The sequence below is a fragment of the Mobula birostris genome, chromosome 6, assembly GCF_030028105.1.
Source record: "Mobula birostris isolate sMobBir1 chromosome 6, sMobBir1.hap1, whole genome shotgun sequence".
Taxonomy (NCBI): domain Eukaryota; kingdom Metazoa; phylum Chordata; class Chondrichthyes; order Myliobatiformes; family Myliobatidae; genus Mobula; species Mobula birostris.
In genome coordinates this window covers 48,204,906-48,226,585 of record NC_092375.1, presented here as the reverse complement: position 1 = coordinate 48,226,585, position 21,680 = coordinate 48,204,906, and the positions used below count along the sequence as shown (strand labels likewise).

At 39.1% G+C, this 21,680-nt stretch overlaps 1 protein-coding gene across 3 annotated transcripts in view; it reads right to left on the bottom strand.

Annotated features, from left to right (window-relative positions):
* Positions 1-1,160: 1,160 nt before the first annotated feature.
* efhc2 (EF-hand domain (C-terminal) containing 2) overlaps positions 1,161-21,680 on the bottom strand; it is a 49,971-nt gene continuing 29,451 nt past the window's right edge. The window contains exons 12-16 of one of the 3 annotated variants that reach the window (XM_072262267.1): positions 17,980-18,177; positions 12,577-12,669; positions 10,571-10,673; positions 8,915-9,025; positions 1,161-1,467 (exon numbers count right to left, since the gene is read on the bottom strand). In XM_072262267.1, coding sequence (XP_072118368.1) covers positions 1,375-1,467; positions 8,915-9,025; positions 10,571-10,673; positions 12,577-12,669; positions 17,980-18,177 — 598 coding nt within the window. In that variant the 3' untranslated portion in view covers positions 1,161-1,374. Of the gene's footprint in view, positions 1,468-7,828; positions 8,092-8,914; positions 9,026-10,570; positions 10,674-12,576; positions 12,670-17,979; positions 18,178-21,680 lie in introns of those variants that run through there. The other 2 variants (XM_072262269.1, XM_072262268.1) reach the window with 2 other exon arrangements.

The following is a 21,680-nucleotide window of genomic DNA, read 5'->3' as shown; positions in this document are numbered from 1 at the left end:
ACTCTGGTGCTCTGGCTCCCGTCTCCCTGCAACTCCAGTTTCAATCCACTCCCTTGCAACACTAGCAAAGCTTCCCAACAGGATATTAGTCCCTCTGCAGTTCAGGTGCAAACCATCCTGTCTATATACCTTCCCTGAAGAGAGCCGAATGATCCAACAATCTGAAGCCCTTCTTCCTCCACCAGCTCCTTAGCCACAAGTTAAGGTCTATTATCTCCCTATTTCTGGCCTCACTAGCATGTGGCATGGGTAGCAATCATGAGATCACAATTCTGGTGGTCCTGTCCTTTAACTTAGCACCTAACTCCCTGAAGTCACTTTCCTCATCACCCTGCCTACCCATATGATGTAGACCACAAAATCTGGCTACTCAGCCTCCCACAGGGATACAGTGGACTCAATCCCTGACTCTGACATCCAGGAGGCAACATACTGTCCAGGAATCTCATCTTCATCCACAGAACCCCAACCATTGAATCCACTATTATTACTAGCTCCCATCCCCTCCCCTTTCCTTTCTGAGCCATAGAGTCAGGCTCCATGGTAGAGACCTGACTGCTGTGACTTTACTCTGTTGGGTCATCCTTCCAACAGTATGCAAAGCAGTATGCCTTTTATTGAGGGGAATGGCCACAGAGATACTCTGCACTGCTTCGGACAGTCACCCAGTGACCTGTGACCTGCACCTTGGGTGTAACTACCTCCCTGTATGTCCTGTCAATCAACCACTCAGTTCATCCCGTTCCAGCTCCAATTCCTTAAAATAGTCTGTAAGAAGCCGCAATCGGGCGCGCTTCTTACAGGTCTCATTGTCAAGGACACTAGAGGTCTCCATGCCTTCTCACATCCTGCCTGGTATTCTCATGCTCTAACAGTGCAAAAAGAAAGAAAAAAAGAATTTAAAAAACTAAAGGTGATGAGATCCTTCTCCCAAACATGGATATAGGTTAATAACATAAATATTTTATCAGGTTTTTGACCATTTCTGTTAATTTCACTGGCTGTTTAATTCAAAATCTGCAAAGAGAACATCTACTTCAGTCAAAAAAAAAATGGAGAAATGAAAATCCATCTTGAGAACATAGTCATTGTTCCAAAAAATTATTCTTGTGAGAAAAAACACCACCCACAAAGATGTGTGAGATTTCTAAATCCTCTCATTTATTCTTAGTTGATTATTGCATTAGACACAAATTACTTTTACAGATGAGGTACAAAGTGAAATTCTTGTTTGATATTGGTTAAGATTGATTTCAAACTATGATAATGTAAATAACTTGAAAGTCATTTGTCTTTTCACATGTCCATAAAGCAACAGTACTAAAACATGCACTTTTCAATGAATAAGGCAAAGAAAACCCACTTTAAGAAATTTCATTCCTGTTTGCCAAAAAGATCCTCGATTAAAGCAATGTAGTTGATATTCTTCACTTGCTTAATCAGAAACTCTGAATTCCTGGTGTAAAGCTGAAATGACAAACAGAAAGAAAGAAAGTTGACATTTGTTCTCAGTAGAAAGTTATATTATCCATGCTAACTGTTAATGAGTTACTTAATATTCTGGGAGACAGATATATGGGTGAGTCAGTCCTATTACCATATAACCATATAACAATTACAGCATGGAAACAGGCCATCTCGGCCCTTCTAGTCCGTGCCGAACACTTACTCTCACCTAGTCCCACCAACCTGCACTCAGCCCATAACCCTCCATTCCTTTCCTGTCCATATAGCTGTCCAATTTAACTTTAAATGACAACATCGAACCTGCCTCAACCACTTCGGCTGGAAGCTCGTTCCACACAGCTATCACTCTCTGATTAAAGAAGTTCCCCCTCATGTTACCCCTAAACTTTTGCTCTTTAACTCTCAACACATGGCCTCTTGTTTGAATTTCCCCCACTCTCAATAGAAAAAGCCTATCCACGTCAATTCTATCTATCCCCCTCATAACTTTAAATACCTCTATCAAGTCCCCCCTCAACCTTCTACGTTCCAAAGAATAAAGATCCAACTTGTTCAACCTTTCTCTGTAACTTAGGTGATGAAACCCAAGTAACATTCTCGTAAATCTTCTCTGTACTCTCTCCAATTTGTTGACATCTTTCCTATAATTCGATGACCAAAACTGTACACAATACTCCAAATTTGGCTTCACCAATGCCTTGTACAATTTCAACATAACATCCCGACTTCTATACTCAATGCTCTGATTTATGAAGGCCAGCATACCAGAAGCTTTCTTCACCACCCTACCCACATGAGATTCCACCTTCAGGGAACTATGCACCATTATTCCTAGATCCCAGGCAACACACATAAAAGTTGCTGGTGAATGCAGCAGGCCAGGCAGCAACTGTAGGAAGAGGTACTGTCGACGTTTCAGGCTGAGACCCTTCGTCAATTCCTAGATCCCTGTGTTCTACTGCATTCTTCAATGCCCTACCATTTACCATGTATGTCCTATTTTGACTAGTCCTACCAAAATGTAGCACCTCACATTTATCAGCATTAAACTCCATCTGCCATTTTTCAGCCCACTCTTCTAACTGGCCTAATTCTCTCTGCAAGCTTTGAAAACCTACTTCATTATCCACAACTCCACTTACCTTAGTATCATCTGCATACTTACTCATCCAATTTACCACCCCATCATCCAAATCATTAATGTATATGACAAACAACATTGGACCCAGTACAGATCCCTGAGGCACACCACTAGTCACCGGCCTCCAATCTGACAAACAGTTATCCACCACTACTCTCTGGCGTCTCCCATCCAGCCACTGCTGAATCCATTTTACTACTTCAATATTAATACTTAATGATTGAACCTTCCTAACTAACCTTCCATGTGGAACCTTGTCAAAGGCCTTACTGAAGTCCATATAGACAACATCCACCGTTTTACCCTCGTCAACTTTCCTAGTAATCTCTTCAAAAAATTCAATAAGATTTGTCAAACATGACCTTCCACGCACAAATCCATGTTGACTGTTCCTAATCAGACCCTATCTATCCAGATAATTATATATACCATCCCTAAGAATACTTTCCATCAATTTACCCACCACTGACATCAAACTCACAGGCTTTTTAAACAATGGAACCACGTGAGCAATACACCAATCCTCCGGCACCATCCCCGTTTCTAATGACATTTGAAATATTTCTGTCAGAGCCCCTGCTATTTCCTTTTTTTTAATTTTTATTTTTATTTGGATAAGGAATTCACAAATATCATGTACTTTTTTCACACATATAACCTTCCCTCAAGGTCCTAGGGAATATCCTGTCAGGACCCGGAGACTTATCCACTTTTATATTCCTTAAGAGCTCCAGTACTTCCTCTTCTTTAATCATCATAGTGTCCATAACTTCTCTACCCGTTTTCCTTATCTTACACAATTCAATATCCTTCTCCTTAGTGAATACCAAAGAAAAGAAATTGTTCAGAATTTCCCCCATCTCCTTTGGCTCCACACATAGCTGTCCAATCTGATTCTCTAAGGGACCAATTTTATCCCTCACTATCCTTTTGCTATTAATATAACTGTAGAAACCTTTGGGATTTATTTTCACCTTACTTGCCAAAGCAAACTCGTATCTTCTTTGAGCTTTTCTAATTTCTTTCTTAAGATTCTTTTTACATTCTTTATATTCCTTGAGCACCTCATTTACTCCATGCTGCCTATATTTATTGTAGATATCTCTCTTTTCCCAAACCAGGGTTCCAATATCCCTTGAAAACCATGGCTCTCTCAAACTTTAATTACAATGAATACAGTGGTATAGAACACCCTCTATGCAAAAGCTCCCGTTCCAGATCCGGAAGATGGGTTCCTTTAAATAGCTGAGTAATATGTTATGAAGATAGTGAAACTGTCATTATTTACTCTACTCTATTGTTGCCAAACAATTGATACTAGAGCGTGCAATCATAACAGCGATATTTGATTCTGCGCTTCGCACTCCCTGGATTACAAATCGATAGTAAATATTAAAAATTTAAATTATAAATCATAAATAGAAAATAGAAAAGGGTAAGTAAAGTAGTGCAAAAAAAACCAAGAGGCAGGTCCGGATATTTGGAGGGTACGGCCCAGATCCGGGTCAGGATCCATTCAGCAGTCTTATCACAGTTGGAAAGAAGTTATTCCCAAATCTGGCCCTACAAGTCTTCAAGCTCCTGAACCTTCTCCCTGAGAGAAGAGGGACGAAAAGTGTGTTGGCTGGGTGAGTCGTGTCCTCGATTATCCTGGCAGCATTGCTCCAACAGCGTGTGGTGTAAAGTGAGTCCAAGGACGGAAGATTGGTTTGTGTGATGTGCTGTGCTGTGTTCACGATCTTCTGCAGCTTCTTCCGGTCTTGGACAGGACAACTTACATACCAGGTTGTGATGCACCCTAGAAGAATGCTCTCTACGGTGCATCTATAAAAATTAGTGAGGGTTTTAGGGGACAGGCCAAATTTCTTTAGCTTTCTCAGGAAGTAAAGGCGCTGGTGGGCCTTCTTGGCAGTGGACTCTACTTGGTTGGACCAAATCAGGTCATCTGTGATATTGACCCTGAGGAACGTAAAGCTTTCGACCTGTTCCACTTGAGCACCACCGATGTAAATTGGGTCGTGCGGTCCGCTACTCCTTCTGAAGTCAACAACCAATTCCTTCATCTTGCTGACGTTGAAGGATAGATTATTGTCTTTGCATCATGCCACCAGGTTCTTAATTTCCTCTCTGTACTCAAACTCATCATTGCCCGAGATACGGCCTACAATTGTTGTGTCATCAGCAAACTTACGTATTGAGTTCGATGGAAACTTGGCTACACAATCATGGGTGTACAGTGAGTACAGCAGGGGGCTGAGTACACAGCCTTGTGGGGCACCGGTGCTCAGAGTGATTGTAGAGGAGAGCTTGTCCCCTATTTGTTGTCATCACATCAAGTGACTGAGTGCAAGTATACATGAGCACATTCATGGAAAAATCTAGAAGTTGCTTTCTATTATCTTTTACCTCTCCATTGGATTTATAACTTTACAGAGATTTTCAACATACTTTGCAGAAGCCAGCAATTTGATGACAACTTCAGGTATGTATGAACTATACCCAGTACATTAAAAATATCAGAACATTTTATCTCAAATAAGTTCTTACTGGTATACTAAATCCTAGCATTTAGCATTTTCTTTGTCCTTGATACAAAGTTTAAATTTATACATCATCTACTCAGATATATATTTACACATTCAAAAGATTTTTGTAATGTTTTTAAGGTTTATTCATGATGCATCTTCTATCTTAGAAAAATGCTTTCTAGATGTTTTAAAATGTTTATATCCTCATTTATCATGACTTATTGCTCACAGTGCTTATCAACATCACTGCTGTTGGGTATGGAAAGCTAGAAATTCTACATATGGCTTGAAAATACAACACTATGCCAATTTTGTGCAATGCTATTTTGCAATCGATTTCCAATGCAAACAGTATCTCTCACATAACAGATCGGAACATGGTGCTTGTGGCATGTTGCCCAGGTTTGCTGCTGACCTATGCCTTAAGTGCAAGTATACCGTTACTAATACCCTTTTATCTCAAGACAATCAGTCCTCTGTGGTGATGCTCCGCTTGACAGCATGCACTTCCAACAGAAGAATAATAACAGAAAAAGCTGAAAATAACCAGCAGTTCACACAGCATCTGTGGAGAGAGACAGTCAAACGTGTCAGGTAATTGATTTTTCATCATAACAATGAAAAATACATTACAAGCTGGAAAAAAAGGTGGAGAGCTGGAGGAATATCTGTGAAAGAAGAGAGAGATAATTATGGTGCTACACAATGCAATTTTGAATTTATCTAGAATACATTCACTAGAGATCCCCGAGAATAATATAATCCTTCTCTGATTAACAAAGTATTCATAGGCTGAGTTTTTCTCATGCTCTAACTGACATATTTGAAATTCAGTGGAAAGGGCTATGGACAGGCTCTGATGGCTGAATTACACATTCCATGGGAACAATGTTGTGCTTACTCTAAGGACCTCCCACCAGATCTTTCTAAGGCACCAGAACATATATCTACTGTAGCTGCCAGAATGCTGCTCACCACATCAGAAAACTATAATTCACTAATGCACTGTAATCATGAGAAACATAATTACATATACTTTGGTTTTGGTTACAAACAGGTAGCATCTTGGGAACTGCAATTTACTGGCATTGTGGCCTTCCCACCAGTGCAGACATCTGTACACTCCAGTTATGGATGCACGCTCTTCTTTATGAACAGGAAGAATTTCTACTCCCTCCTTTGTATATCAGTAGAACCTCCTTATTTTGAATACAATTCTTCTGGGAATCATACACAAGTCCTTCATTTCAGCAGCTAACACTGACCAGAAAGTAGACAAGGGCCACACTTTCCTTCCTTAGCTACACACAAATGTGCTCTTTAACATAGATACATCAGAGTCCAAGCAAGTACATGATTTATTGTGAAACATATTGTAGGTCTATTTTAGATCAGTCTCTGGAAGAGTCTTGCAGAATGCAGCAGGAGGAATTAAAGACTTTAACATTGCTAATTAAAGGAAGCTTGCGGGCTATGAGGTGAAGTTGGGATAACAATAAGCATGAGAGGAAAGCTGCCAAGGTAATGTTCTTACTCATCATCTGCAAGTGTGTCTCCCAGATGAATGGCACAGGCTGTACAGGATACAAGAGCCATAGTAATAAGTCAGTGGTTTTCATTCAAAAATACAATTCACTGATGCAAAAGAATTGGAAAGAGATGAACAGTGGAGAGTATCCTGACTGGTTGCATCATGGCCTGGTGTGGAAACACTAATCCCAAGAACAGAAAAGCCTTCAAAAGTGATGGATACAGCCCAATGTATCACAGAAATAGATCTCCCCACCATTGAACACATCTACAAGGAGCACTGCCACAGGAAAGCAGCATCCGTCATCAAGGTCCTCCATCACCCAGGCCATGCTGCTACCATCAAAAAGGAAGTACAGGAGTCTTGGGTCTCTCTCACACAACCAGGTTTAGGAACAGTTATTGCCCTTCAGACTTCGCTCTCCTGAACCAGTGTGAATAACTTCACTCACCTCAACATTGAACCTATTGAACCTACAACCTATGGATTCACTTTCAAGGACTCTACAGTCATGTTCTTGATATTATTTATTTATGTATTTATTAGTATTTATTTTTTCTCAGCTCAAGCTGATGAAACCTGGGGTACAGGCATAGCCAAGCACACTCATTTCTCAATTGTCAGGAACTTTTGGACTATTCTGGTGGTGATTAGTATTGTGGATTTCTGAAGATTTACATAGATACTGCTGTGTAGCCCTAATTGTTCAATGCTATTGTGTAGTGACTTTGGGATGATATCAGTTGTAGATATTACTACTGGGACAATATTTACCCTGTTCATGTTCCAAAGTCTTTCAATTTCCTCGTTTAATTCAGCATACTTCTGGTTTTCACTTATTGATTTCTGTAAGTTATGTGTGTTTGAAATGGCTATATCTATTAAGTAAGTTGTTCTTGCTTGTTTGTCCTGTATTATTATATCCAGATGGTTATTATGGATTGTCCTGTCTGTAATAATGGATGGGTCGTAATATAATTACTGGCATTCTGACTCTAAAACTGGATCTGGTTTTTCTTTTGACGAGTTTGTATTTTAAAGCAAGATTTTGGTGAATGATGCTTGCCACTTGATTGTGCCTGTGTAAGTAATCAGATTGTGTTAAACTGCTACAGGATCCTGTAATGTGTTGGATTGCTTCTGGTTTTCCTTGGCATTTTCTACATTTTTCTTCTTGAATTTGTTGTTTTTTTATTATGTATTTTTGATCATTTGTTTGTGTTAATCACCTGGTCCTGTATTGCCACAAGGAATCATTCTGTTTCTGGGAAGAGGTCTCCAACTCTGAGCCAGGAATTTGATGTTTCTTTGTCAACATGTAGTCTGCTCAGATCATAGGGATGTCTTCCATGGAGGGTCATGCTCTTCCATTGGGTAACATTTTCTTCAATAGTGATAATTTCTTCTTTTTTCAGGGCTGCGCTCTGTTATAAATTTAGTGGTGTATACTTCTTATTAGATTTGCATATACTCACACAGATGAAAATATATCCTCAGAAGTTTATCTGACTCCTGTGTAGATTTTTAATGTCTGTTATTCCTCTTTCCCCTTCTATCCAAGGTAGCATTTACCCAAGTGCATTTGAATGTACATAATGTTTTCTGAAATTTCTAATTTCAGTTCTTATTTTTCTTTATAAATTTCCAAGATCAGTTTCAGACCAAGATATTGCGCCAAGAGAATACATTAAAATAGGTATAGTGTAAGTTATATTTTATACAGTATATATTTATATAATAAGTTATATTTTTACTGTTGAGCCAGTCTGTTTGGCAGATCTTCTTAAGCCTTGAAGTAAATTCTATGAAACGTTTTTTCTTTATCGCACTATGATCTATTTTCTTTGCTTGTTGATATCCCAGATACTTATATGTTTCATATTCATGAATTAGTTGTATCCTGCTGTTGTTTTGTGATCTATTAGCTCTATTGCACCTTTCTTTATGTTTTATGTTCCGCACTTATCCAGTCCAAAGTTCATGCTTATATCTTTTAAAAATAGTTCTATTTGAATTAATTGCTTTAGCTTTACTTATGAAGAACCATATAGCTTCAAATCATCCATGTATAGAAGGTGTGTTAAAGTATAGCTCATTTCATTGTCACTGATTTGATACCCAGTTTTCCTCTGATTCACTTTCAAGGACTCTACAACTCATTTCCTCAGTATTATTTATTTATGTATTTATTTTTTTCTCAGTTCAAGCTGGTGAAATCTGAGGTATAGCCATAGATATTATTGTTACCATTTTGTATTTGGCCAGTTTATCTTCTTTTGCACATTGGTTGTTTGTCAGTCTTGGTTCGTGTGTAGTTTTCATTGACTCTATTGCATTTCTTTGTTCTACTATGAATGCCTGCAAGAAAATGAATCTCAGGATAGTATATGGTGACATATACATACTTTGAAAATAAATTTACTTTGAACTTTGGAAAAAGGATTTCACCCTTTTTGGTGTGTACTGCATTTAGTGTCAGCATCCAGCTTGATCATGCGTCAGGGCAAGTTCACGGAGAAGGTTTTGTAGAATGGATTGGAAGCAGGAGGGAAAGGAATATTATAGGGAGAGAGCATATATGGAGAAGTGGTTGACTTGGTTGGGGTGTATGGGTGATAGGATCCGTTGGATATGCAATTGTTTGTCCTAAGGACAAAGGTTGCAAGTTAGGGTGGAGATCAGAAAATGAGCATCAATAAAATGACTTAGGAGTGTATTAGATGCCTTGGGCTTCCTGTTTGTGAACACGTAGCTAAAGGGGAAGTGAGTCGCAAAGGGTAAATTGTAATTCAGACTCACAAATCATGCAATGCACATGCTCAGCAACCTCTATGTTATTTTGTGTCTTATGTGGGGAAACCTGCATCAGATTTGTGGAAGCACACTATATGTACACAATCAAGATTTAATTAAACATTACTCAAGTCATTAAAGAGCATTATATTATTTGAGAGAAATTCTAGCCCCCTAAAAAATTCCTTAGAGCTAATACTGACATTGACATTGTAACTGATATTGAAGTGGAAAACTAAATATGCCATGTCAATTCCTGGATTGTGGACAACATTCTTCAAAATCATCCTTTTGCTGCCCACCACAAAACACAGGCCAATATCGCAAAATGAATCTAAGGCATGGCGAGTTCTTCAATAATGGTGAACTGCCACAGTATTTCATTTTCCAAGTGCCACACTATAAAACTCTTACAAAAATTCTCTAGTTGTGCTACCCTTTCAGTTTACTATCTGAAGCTTAGACCTGTACTTTGGAGGTTCTAATCTTTGCCATTAAATCCATTTTGGAAATGTAAGATGTTACAGATAACTACAAGTCAAAGACAATATTAGCAATGTAAGAAAAATTTAACCGCATCCATGGAAAATACAGCCAATGAGCAAGCATTTAAAGTATTCTATTTCCTCAACTGGAATCTCTATAAATGGCAAATACAGTATAATCAAAATAAGACTATTTAAAACATTACTCTTCTTGGTTTGTTATTCCGCAGCTTTGAGGAGCTGGCAATAAGACACATTATGAATTCCACATCAGGTATATTTATTTGATTTGTGTAGATGAGTAACATACAAAAGAAAATAAATAGTAACTAAATAAGTAACAATTGTATAAATAGTTTTTAATTCCCAAGATCAGTTCAATATAAAAAATGGTGACTAGAAATTTGTCTGAAGTGACTCTGGAAATATAAATCTTGCTTTGGTGAAATAGAAATATCCAAGTCCATTCAAACTTGTCAGATAATGATAAAACATTATCAAACAAACCACTGAAGGCCAACAATCTGGTAATTAATAGCAATACTCTTTTTTTGTAAATTAGTGTTTAGATACTGAAGTTCTGAAAGGTAGCCAGATGCAACACATAAGACACTCTATATCATACCTTGATGGGAACCTTTGCATCAACAGGGGGAACAGGGTTTTCTCTCCAGTTCAAACCCAACACAAGATTCCTGTATGCCACTTGTCCATCAGCACTTTGAAACCTTAAAAGTGTTTTGAAATAAATGTGATAAGACAAAAGTATAATTGTTCTGTGTGAATTCCTACAGTATACCTGCTTGTTGCACACCATCAAATGGTGCTTCTAACTCATTTGATTCAGTCCTCTGATGCTATCTTGTGTAAACTTTGCATGTTTTCCCACTAACAGCATAGGCTTCCTCCCAGGTGCCCTGATTTCCTCCCACAACCTAGACATGCCGGTGGGTAGTAGTTGCCTGCTTTAAGCTGCCTCTAGTATAGAAAGTCTGCAGGAATATCGAGGGTGAGATGATAAACAGGTGAGAGGGAATAGGTGAATGAAAAATAAAGTAGGGGAATGGGGGATTCCTAGATATTCTGGTCCTGCAGTTTGGTGGCAATGCGAGTCCTTATTGGTGAACAGACCAGCCACAAACCACTGAAATGCATTTCCCAAAATGCACTGATAGCCCTGGGGGAGACCTGGCAGAGAATGACTGCTGTCAATTGTCAAGGCTTTGGAAGAGATTTTAGAACACTTCTGATTTATAGAAATATTTAAAAATCATTATACCTTGCAATAGTTTTAAGAAATCATTAAAACATTTTTGAAAATTATTAAAAATGCATGGCAACACTAATAAATAACTACGAACAATAATGTAAAATAAATGCAAAGGGCTCAACAGTTTCCTAATTTCCAATCAGGTATCGTTATTCACATTAATGGGGATTGTACTATTAACAGGATCATGGAGAGATACAGCACGGAAACAGGCTCTTCAGCTGCTGGCATTAGTATTTTTCTACTAAGCTCATTTTGCTCTCCCCACTTTCCCACTCAATTCCACCCAAACTCTACTGTTACCCACGGTACATGCTAGGGGCAATTCACCATTGCCAATTAACTTACCAGCTTGTGCATCTTTAGGATGTGGCAGGAAACTGGAGCATTCAGGATAAACCTATGCCGTCATGGGGAAATATGCAAACTTCACACAGACAGCAGTTGAAGTCAGGATTGAACCCTGGCTGCTGGAACTGAGAGGCTACAATTCTACCAGTTGCTCCAACCTGCTGTTAGGATTGAACACTGACATGTAATGCTGGGGAATCCTAGTATGATCAGACTGAATTGTTTAATTCCACAAGGAGTCCAGTGACAGCTTATGCTCTGATGCCTATGTCTGGCCTTACGAGTTTGTGCTAATACCAGACTTACAGTATTTATCTACACTTGGCTGCATTTTTGGAGTTGCCAATGGAACTGAACATTGCAAAAATGTAAGCAATGATCAAATAATAAAGAAAGATCACTGATGAAACAGTTAAATGCAGTTGAGCCAAGGATATTGTGCTGTGGATGAGCCCTGGAGCAGAAATGACTGACCTACAATAACCACGACAAACCCTCTTCCTATAATATAAGACTCCAATAATTTAAGTAATTTTGTTTTGATGTATGTTGATTCCAGGGCACTTGGTGTCATGCTGAGTGAAATGTAGCCTTTTACTCAAGGGTTATTATTCTCACCTCAGAAATCAGATTTTTTGGCTCATGTTTGGACCAAGACTTTGAAGAGGTGAGGAGGAGAACAGTCCTGGTCAAACTCAACAAACAGTTCCCAACAATTTCACATTGATGGCTATTTAAAAATCAGAACAGATCTTTCCCAAGTGTATGACAGTTCATATTTTCCTCAAATTTTGGAGCCTCTAAATCCTATTCCAATCCAAACATGAGCATAAAAATCAATTTATATGCATATCTAATCCTATTATAATGGCAAAGTCCTAATACAAGCAATTACCATCCTAATTATTCTTCATTCAGAAGCAATGTTATCATCCTACTAAAGTAAGCAGATAATTAATTTTATCCAAAGTGTTGTACGTACAAAATCTTTAAAGTTTTATTCAACCTACTTTGAAATCATTTCTTCAAGAATGTCATTCGGTATAGGCAGCCGGAAACCCTTCAAGATATTTCTAGTTTCCTGAGCTGGCAAGAATCCAGTTCTGTTATAAATTTAAGGGGAAAAAATAGATATTATACTCAAAAGTTCAATAAGTAAGAGTTAAAATGGTGAGATTTGATTATTGAATCTATGCTTAAAGATGAAATCGCACATCCAAAGAAACCTATGTGCTGAATTTCCTTAACAGTTTTAATACTTATGCTATTATTATGTTGAGATATTAGTGACTAAATGGATAGAAACTTAGTTCTGTATCGCACACAATACCAAGGCAGCTAACTGTCTAAATCAGCTTATATAATTTCCAAAGGACAGTTGCCTGAAACACTGGCTTCAGTCTTCCTTCAAGGTTATCAATACTGGACAATAGATAAAGAGAATTACTCATCTGAGATTGTAGAAGCACGATGGAACCCAGTGTCATCAGTAATCCCCGAACAATTTCAATTTAATCTTATATTAGTTTACTACACATATGCTGCAAATTTTTGTTTGGTAATTTTTTTAAAAAAATCTTGAACATTTTACTTCATTAGAATCAACTTGTAAATGTAAATTATTGCTAATATTGGACTAAGAAAACATTAAATTGTTGTACCTAAAAATGCTGGAGGAACTCAGCAGGTCAGGCAGCATCTATGGAAATGAATAAACAGTCAACCTTTCAGGCCGAGACCCTTCTATCAGACTGGAAAGGAAGGAGGAAGATGCTACAATAAAAAGGAGGGGAGGAGGAGGAGGAGGAGGAGGATAGTTAGAAGGTGATAGGTGAAGCCAGGTGGGTAGGAAAAGTAAAGGGCTGGAGAGAAAGGAATTTGACAGGAGAAGAGAGTGGATCACAGGAGAAAGGGAAGGAGGAGGGGACCCAGAGGGAGGTGATAGGCAGTTGAGGTAAGAGAAGAAGAGGGGAGGTGGAGAGAATGTTTTTTTTTACCAGAAGTAGAAATCGATATTCATGCCATCCATTAGGTTGGAAGCTAACCAGATGGTATGTAATGTGTTGCCCCTCTACCTCAAGGGTAGCCTCATCATGGCACAAGAGGAGCCTATGGACTAACATGTCAGAACAGGAATGGGAATCGGAATTAATATGTTTCGCCACTGGACAGTTCCATTTTTGGCGAATGGAGCAGAGGTGCTTGACGAAGCAGTCCCCATTTGGGAATCACTTCGTCGAGCACCTCTGCTCCATCTACCAAAATCAGAACTTCCCGGTGGTTAAACATTTTAATTCCCATTCCGACATGTAGAGGAGGCCGCACTGGGAGCACTGGACTCAATAGATGAACCTAGCAGATTTGCAGGTGAAGTGTTGTCTCATCTGGGGCCCTGAATGGAGGTGGGTGAGGAGGTGAATGGGCAGGTGTAGCACTGTGGCCACTTGTAGGGATAAATGCCAGGGGAGAGATTAGTGGGGAGGGACAAATGGACAAGGGAATCATGGAGGGACCGATCCCTGCAGAAAGCAGGCGGGTGGAGAGGTAAAGATATGTTTGGTGGTAGGTTGCCTTTGGAGATGGCCTATGTTGCAGAGAATGATGTTTTGGATGCGGAGGTTCATGGAGTGATAGGTAAGGATGAAAAGAACTCTATCGCTGATAAGGCAGCAGAGAGATGGAGTGAGAGAGGATGTCCGGGGAATGGAGAAGCTGCGGGTGAGGGTAGCATCAATGGTGGAGGAAAGGAACCGCCATTCTTTGAAGAAGAAGGACGTCTCTGATGTCCTGGGAAGGAAAGCTGCATCCTGGGGACAAATGTGGGAGAAACAAAGGAACTGAGAAAAGGGAACAGCATTTTTACAGAAGATAGTGTGGGAAGAGGAATAGTCAAGATAACCATGGGAATTGTTAAGTTTATAAGAGATGGCAATCTACAGTTTGTCTCCAGAGATGGGGACAGAAAGATCAAGAAATGGAAGGGAAGTGACAGAAATGGACCAAGTGAATTTAAGAGCAAGGTGTAAGTTAGAGGCAAAGTTGATGAAATTGACAAGTTCAGTATGGGTGCATGAAGCAACACTAATGTAGCCGTTAATGTAGTGCAGGTAGAGGTCGGGAGCATTACCGGGGAAGGCTTGCACTATGAACTAACTGCTCCACATAGCTAATGAAAAAACAGGAATAGCTGAGGCCTGTATGGGTGCCCATTATCACCCATGGCTACTCCTCAAGCCTGGAGAAAGTGGGAGGAACTGAAGGAAAAATTGTTGAGGGTGAGGACCAGTTCTGCCAGACAGAGGAAGGTGCTGGTGGAGGGGAACTGGTTGGTCTTTCTATTGAGAATGAAGCAGAGATCTTTAAGGCCTTTTTGATGGCCAAATTTAAAAATCAAGTTTTCCTTGAAATTTTAAATAGTGTAAATCTCCTTCTCCTTTAATGAAGAGGCATATAAATGTCTTTGGTTTATAATTAAAAAATGTTTTATTGCTCCCTCGCTCACTTCAGACAAATCTAAGTTAATTGCTGAAATGAAAGACAGTATTTTCTTTAACATAGTTCTTTCCATGTTTAATTGCTTGCACTTTATTACTGGAAGTTTTTACCTCATTCCATTTGACTCTCTAATCTGTAATTTTATCAATTGAAAAATGATGACCATTATACTTCAGGCTGTCATACTAGAAATGTTGCTTCTGAAATAGCGAAGGGAGTGGATGTAAAGCCCACACTCATCTTTCAAGGATTGTTCACCTTCATCCACAGATAAAAATATTCTGTTAATGACAATTAACGTGACTTTCTGATTCCACATCCTTCCACTCAGTGACCAGACCATATGTTGGAGATGGAGCATTTTGTGGATTGCCATTCATAGCCATACAGCCTGATCTCCCTATGCTTTTGTGATGGTGGATGAAAAGGATTAATCAGAGTAGGAGCAGAATACTCTGGTTGACATGAAGTCATTCAATTTCATAGTTATGCTATTTTAAAATTTTTGCATTGTGATTGGGATAAAATGATTCTAAAATTGAAATGCCTGAAAGTAAATAATTGATGTGATACAGGGTTTACAATTCCACTGAACTACTTAAGCTGGCCCTCCAGAAACCAGCTATGTTCATATGTTCACGTGTATCATCCAATAGAGGCTATACATGAGACAAAGAGATATTTATGTAAAATATTTCTTTAGATTTTTTAAGATTCTTTGAGCATTAGGACCAGAGATGGGGAAGGAGGCTAATAAAACTGGATGTGTTTCGTCTCAAAAAGTTGAGTTTCCCAGCATCCTTGCAGAGAGATTTAGTGCAGTTGAGGAAGGATAAAAGCAAGGATGAAAAGGTGTAAACTTGAACTGTACTTAATGAATCCAACAGTTTTTGGTTAATAGTTTAAGAACCTCACTGATTTTCAGGAACAATTAGATCAACTATTCAGTTAAAAGTTAATTCTCAAGCCATAACTTAGCTGGTCCATATTATTTTAACACATTTCTTTACTTCTGCTCTGAACCTTTATTCTAAAACTCAACAATACTTTTTCACTTATCTTCTGACAATTCTTTCTTATTTCAGCTAAATATATTGTCAATACATTTGCCTTGCATTATGTGATGTATGACTATGACCTGATCAAGCACTGGAGTTCCTTGGTGTTTGTAACAGAGCAAGAACAGCTACTGACTCGTATTTAATTGTAGATGTCTGAAATACTTCTCAAAACTTATTCAGATTCTTAGTGTATAGCATTATAATTTCCAATTTTTCTGAACAATATAATTTATTCTATTTTTAAATCTAGAAAAACAACATTTTTTTCTTAAACACAAGAAAATCTCCAGATGCTGGAATTCCAAAGCAACACACACAAAATGCTGGCAGAATTCAGTGGGCCAGGCAGCATCTATGGGGAGGAAGAGGAGAAGTCACAGTAAGAAGGTGGAGGGAGGGGAGAAAGAAGTACAAGGTGGTAGGTGGTAGGTGAAACTGGGGGATGGGGACAGGGAGAAGTAAAGAGCTGGGAAGTTGATTGGTGAAAGAAATAAAGGGCTGGAGAAGGAAGAATCTCACAGGAGAAGACAGATAACCACGGAAAAAAGGGAAGGGGGAGGATCACCAGAGGGAGGTGATACACAGATAAGGAGAGAAGGTGAGAAAGGAATGGGGACTGGTGAAGGGGGAGGGGGCAATTACTGGAATTCGAGAAATCAACGTTCATGCTATCAGGTTTGAAGCTACCCAGACAGAATAGAAGGTGTTGCTCCTGCAACCTGATTGTGGCCTCATCATGGCAGTTAGAGGAGGACATGGACTGACATGTCGGAATGGGAATGGGAAGTAGAATAGGAAGGAAATCCCACTTTATGTGGCAGGCAGAGCAGAGTTGCTCGGTGAAGCAGTCTCCCAATCTATGTCAGGTCTCACCGATATACAGGGAGCCACACCGGGAGCACTGGATACAGTAGATGACCTCAACAGACTGTCTTTTTTCTTATGTGTTTAGTATATTTAACAATTAACATTAATTGTTGGCCTCAGTGCCTGTTATGATGATGGGTGCCACTGTTTTAGGTGGTATTTTTAATACTTAACACATATTGTGGGGATAGAATAACAGAAAAATCTGTCCAGGTAAGGAAGATCAGTTCACTTCCCTTAACAATATTAGCAAACCATAATTACTATATCCCAGAAACATGTAAATCCATTAGAATGTCCACTTCTTGTTTTGTCCACAGTTCAAAAGTTAAATAAGTATGCTAAATTACTCTTTTTAGTCTTGGCTATGATAGCTCTATGATCGAATAAGTTAACATACTCACTAACAAATATATTAGAAATGGCCCTGGGTGAAAATTCAAGATTGCAGCACAAAGCAAAGCAGAATACAAGATAAACAGGTTATGTCATGGCACAAGAAATTAAAATGTATGTTATGTAATCCAATGCATTTCTAAGTGACCTCACTGACTTAATATAGTAACTTGCAATTTTTTTATTTTTTCAAGTAATGTGAATTCATAGTATAACAAATTTGAAAGTAAGTTGCTTATAAGAAAAAAGAGCTTGCATAATATATAGATGAAATTCAGTTTAACAGTTTCTTTGCTATAAATATCTAATATGCATGAATACTAAGCTATTTTATAGACAAGTGTCAGGAAGTATTAAAATTTCCAAATATTGCTCAATTATTATTAGTTACAAAAGTTATGTGTTTCCATGTTGCAAATGTTCAATATTGCAAATATTTACAGTATCATAAAATAAGAATGGGAAGACATAATGAGAGGAATGTGGATAATGCATTTACATATTATGTTATAAACTTCTGGAATATTTTGGGGATTCACCATATAAATTAGTAATAAATCTAAATATGGCAATGCTTATTACTATGCTTGTTACCTTTGTCGATCCTCATAAATGAAAGCCTCAGATATTTTGAGAAAATCTTCAAAGCCATTTTTTCTCAGCACCTCGTGAACCAAATGTAGTATAAGACAAACTTCTGTTTCTTGCTCTTCCCGAATGCTATAATACCGGCCCATTGTAATCACTTCATGCTCAGTAAGGTGTCCCTCTCCAATCTGAATTATAATATTCCTTTTCATGAACAATATATAAAATGAGTTATTGCAACAAGGAAGCAATCCAGAGGTTATTACATAGTTATTAAATCTATGATATGTAAGAACTTAGGGAAATTCAAACTTTCAAAATACTGGAATAGTGAGTTGCATTTTAAAAGTATTATTACATAGCTTGGGTGATATTAATGAGGTTTCAAGTAACATTAGTAAACAGCTCTCTAACTCAGTACTAGCCAGAAAACAATACAATAATCTGATCACTAATAAAAGTACAACCGAATAAAATAAAGGTAATAAATACAGTGGATTCTGGTTAACTGGGCCATCAGTTAATTGGGGCAGCTGCTTATTTAGGACAACTCTTAAAAGAACAAAAACAAATAGAGGAAATAGCTGGGACTCCCTTCATTTATTTGGGACATTATGCTGTTTAATTGAGACAAAAGAACATTTTCTGACCAGCATCTGTTGCACGCATGTCATGTGACTGTTCAACACTTTATTGTGCTTAGAGCGAACAGTTTGTAATTAGTGTCACCTGCATGTTTGTTCAAAATCAGTGATTGTTGTCACTAATGGTTGCTGAGTAATAAACAGTAAGACAATTCAGAAGTGTTTTGCTCACTGCAGTTTCAAGCATTCAGGCTTGGAGATGCCAGAAATGGCTGGGAGTGAAAATGAAATGATTTCCCTACTTCAACAAGTTAAGCACTACAAAGAAGTAAAGAGTGTTGACAGCCAGTATCTTTCTCCTTGGGCAGAAATGGCTTATATCGGAGGATATCCTTTTAAGGTGAGTGGAGGAAAATTTAAGGGAGATGTCAGAGGAAGGTTTTTTTTCTTTACACATATAAAATGGTAAGTGCCTGTAATGCACTGCCACAGGTAGTGTCAGGGGCTGATGCATAAGGGACATTTATGAGACTCTCAGATGGGCACACAGATGGAAGAAAATGGAGGGTTATGAACTATGTAGGAGGAAAACTTTAGATTATCATGGAGTAGGTTAAAAGGTTGACACAACATCATGGGCTGGTGGGCCTGTTCTGTGCTGTACTATTCTACGTTCTAGAATAAAACATGAACATATACCCCTATGGATACTGATGGGAGGATACGGTAGCAACCAGGTCAGTGGCACTGTGGCTGGCTCTGAGGCTCAGCATGGAAAGGTAAAGTCAGGCAGTGTAATGGTGATAGGAGACTCAGTGGTTTGGGGCATTCGGTGGTCGCAAAAAGACGACGGGATAGTGTGTTGCCTCCCAGGTGCTAGGGTCAAGGATGGCTGCAGAATATTTTCAAGAGGGAGGGTAAGCAACCAGAGGTCGTGGTGCACATTGGCACCAATGACATAGGTAGAGAAAGGGAAGAGGTCCTGCGCAGTGAGTGTAAGAAGTTAGGGAAGAGGCTGAAGAGCAGGACCTCAATGGAAGTAACCTCTGGATTACACCCCATGCCATCCGCTAGTCAGGGTCGGACTAGAACGATAGTACACATGAATGAGTGGTTGAAGACCTCTCAGAGGAGGCAGGGTTTCAGATTTCTGAATCATTGCCTTCTGAGGAAGGCACGTACGAAAAGGATGGGTTACACATGAACCCAGGGGGGACCAATATCCTTCTGGGCAGGTTTCCTAGAGATGTTGGGGAGGTTTTAAACTAATTTGGCAAGGGGATGCGAACCGGAGTGATAGTGCTGAGGACGGGCCAGTTGGTATACAAGTAGAAACAGTATGTAGTGAGACTGTGCGGAAAGACAGGCAGATAGGGCAAAATTGCAGCCATTGGGATTAGCTAAGTGCAACATGAAGGCAAAATTGAAAAGGGTGATGAATCCAGAACTGAAGGTGTTATATTTGAATACACACAGTATACAGAATAAGGTAGAGGATAAGTTAGAGATTGGCGGACATGACGTTGTGGCCATCACTGAGTCTTGGCTGAATGAAGATCAGAAGTGATACACATTGCGTCAAAAAGACAGGCAGGTAGGCAGAGGTGGGGGGTGGCTCTGTTGATAAAAAATTAAATCAAAGTCTTAGGAGGTGACTTTGGATCAGAAGATGTAGAATCCTTGTGCGTAGAGAAACTGCAAGGGTAAAGATCTTGATGGGAATTATATACAGGCCTCCAAACTGTAGCCAGGATATGGGATATAAATTACAACGGGAGCTAAAAAGGCATATAAAAAGGGATACACACACAAAATGCTGGAGGAACTCAGCAGGCCAAGCAGCATCCATGGAAATGAACACACAGTCGATGCTTTGAGCCAAGACCCTTCTTCAGGACTGGAAAGGAAAGGGGAAGGCACCAGAATAAAAAGGTGGGGGGAGGGGGGAGGGAGCATAGCTAGAAGATGATAGGTGAAGCCAAGTGGGTGGAAAAGAAAAGGGCTGGAGAAGAAGGAATCCTTATAGGAGAAGAGAGTGCACCATGGAAGAAAGGGAAGGAGGAGACGTAATAGGCAGATGAGGAGAAAACGCAAGTGACCAGAGCGGGAAATAGAAGAAGAGAGAAGGGGAGAGGGGAAAAATTACCAACAGGGGAAATCAACATTCATGCCATCAGATTGGCGGCTACCTAGATGGAATATGAGGTGTTGCTCCTCCACTCTGAGAGTGGCTTCACAGTGGTAAAAATTATATAAAAAGAGAAATGTTACAATAGTCATGGAGCATTTCAATATGCAGGAAGATTGGAAAAATCAGGTTGGTGCTGGATCCCAAGAGAGTAAATTTGTAGAATGTCTTTGTAAGATGCCTTTTCAAAGCAGCTTGCAGTTGAGCCCCCTAGCGGAAAGGCGATCCTGGATTGGTTGTTATATAGTGAACCAGATTTGATTAGGGAGCTTAAGCTAAAGGAACCCATAGTTGGCAGTGATCATAATATGATAGAATTTACTCCGCAGTTTGAAAGGGAGAAGCTAAAGTCAGATCTATCAGTATTACAGTGAAGTAACAGGAATTACAGAGGCATGAGAGAGGAGCTGGATAAATTTAATTGGAAGGGGATACTATTCGCGATGATGGCATATAATAGCAGTGGTTGGAGTTTCTGGGGAAGTGCGGAAAGCACAGGATAGATACATCCCAAAAATGAAAAAGTACTCTAAGGGGTTGGGGGGTGGGGTGGGGTGGAGGGGGGGAATATAATGCAACCGTGGCTGACAAGAGAAGTCAAAGAGACCATTAAGAGGAAAAAAAAGAGGACATATAATATCACAAAAATTGGGAAGATTTTAAAAACCAACAGCAAGCAACGAAAAAAGCCGTAAAGAAAAGATGAAATATGAAGGTAAGCTGAACAATATAAAGAGAATACCAAAAGTTTTTTTAGATAGGTGAAGAGTAAAAGAGAGGTGAGAGTGGATATTGAATAGCTGGAAAATGATGCTGGAGAGGTAGTAATGTAGGAATGAAATAATAAGTATTTTGCATTAGTCTTCACTGTGCAAGACAGTAGCAGTATGCCAGGAATTCGAGTGTATCCGGGGCAGAAATGAATGCAATTGCTA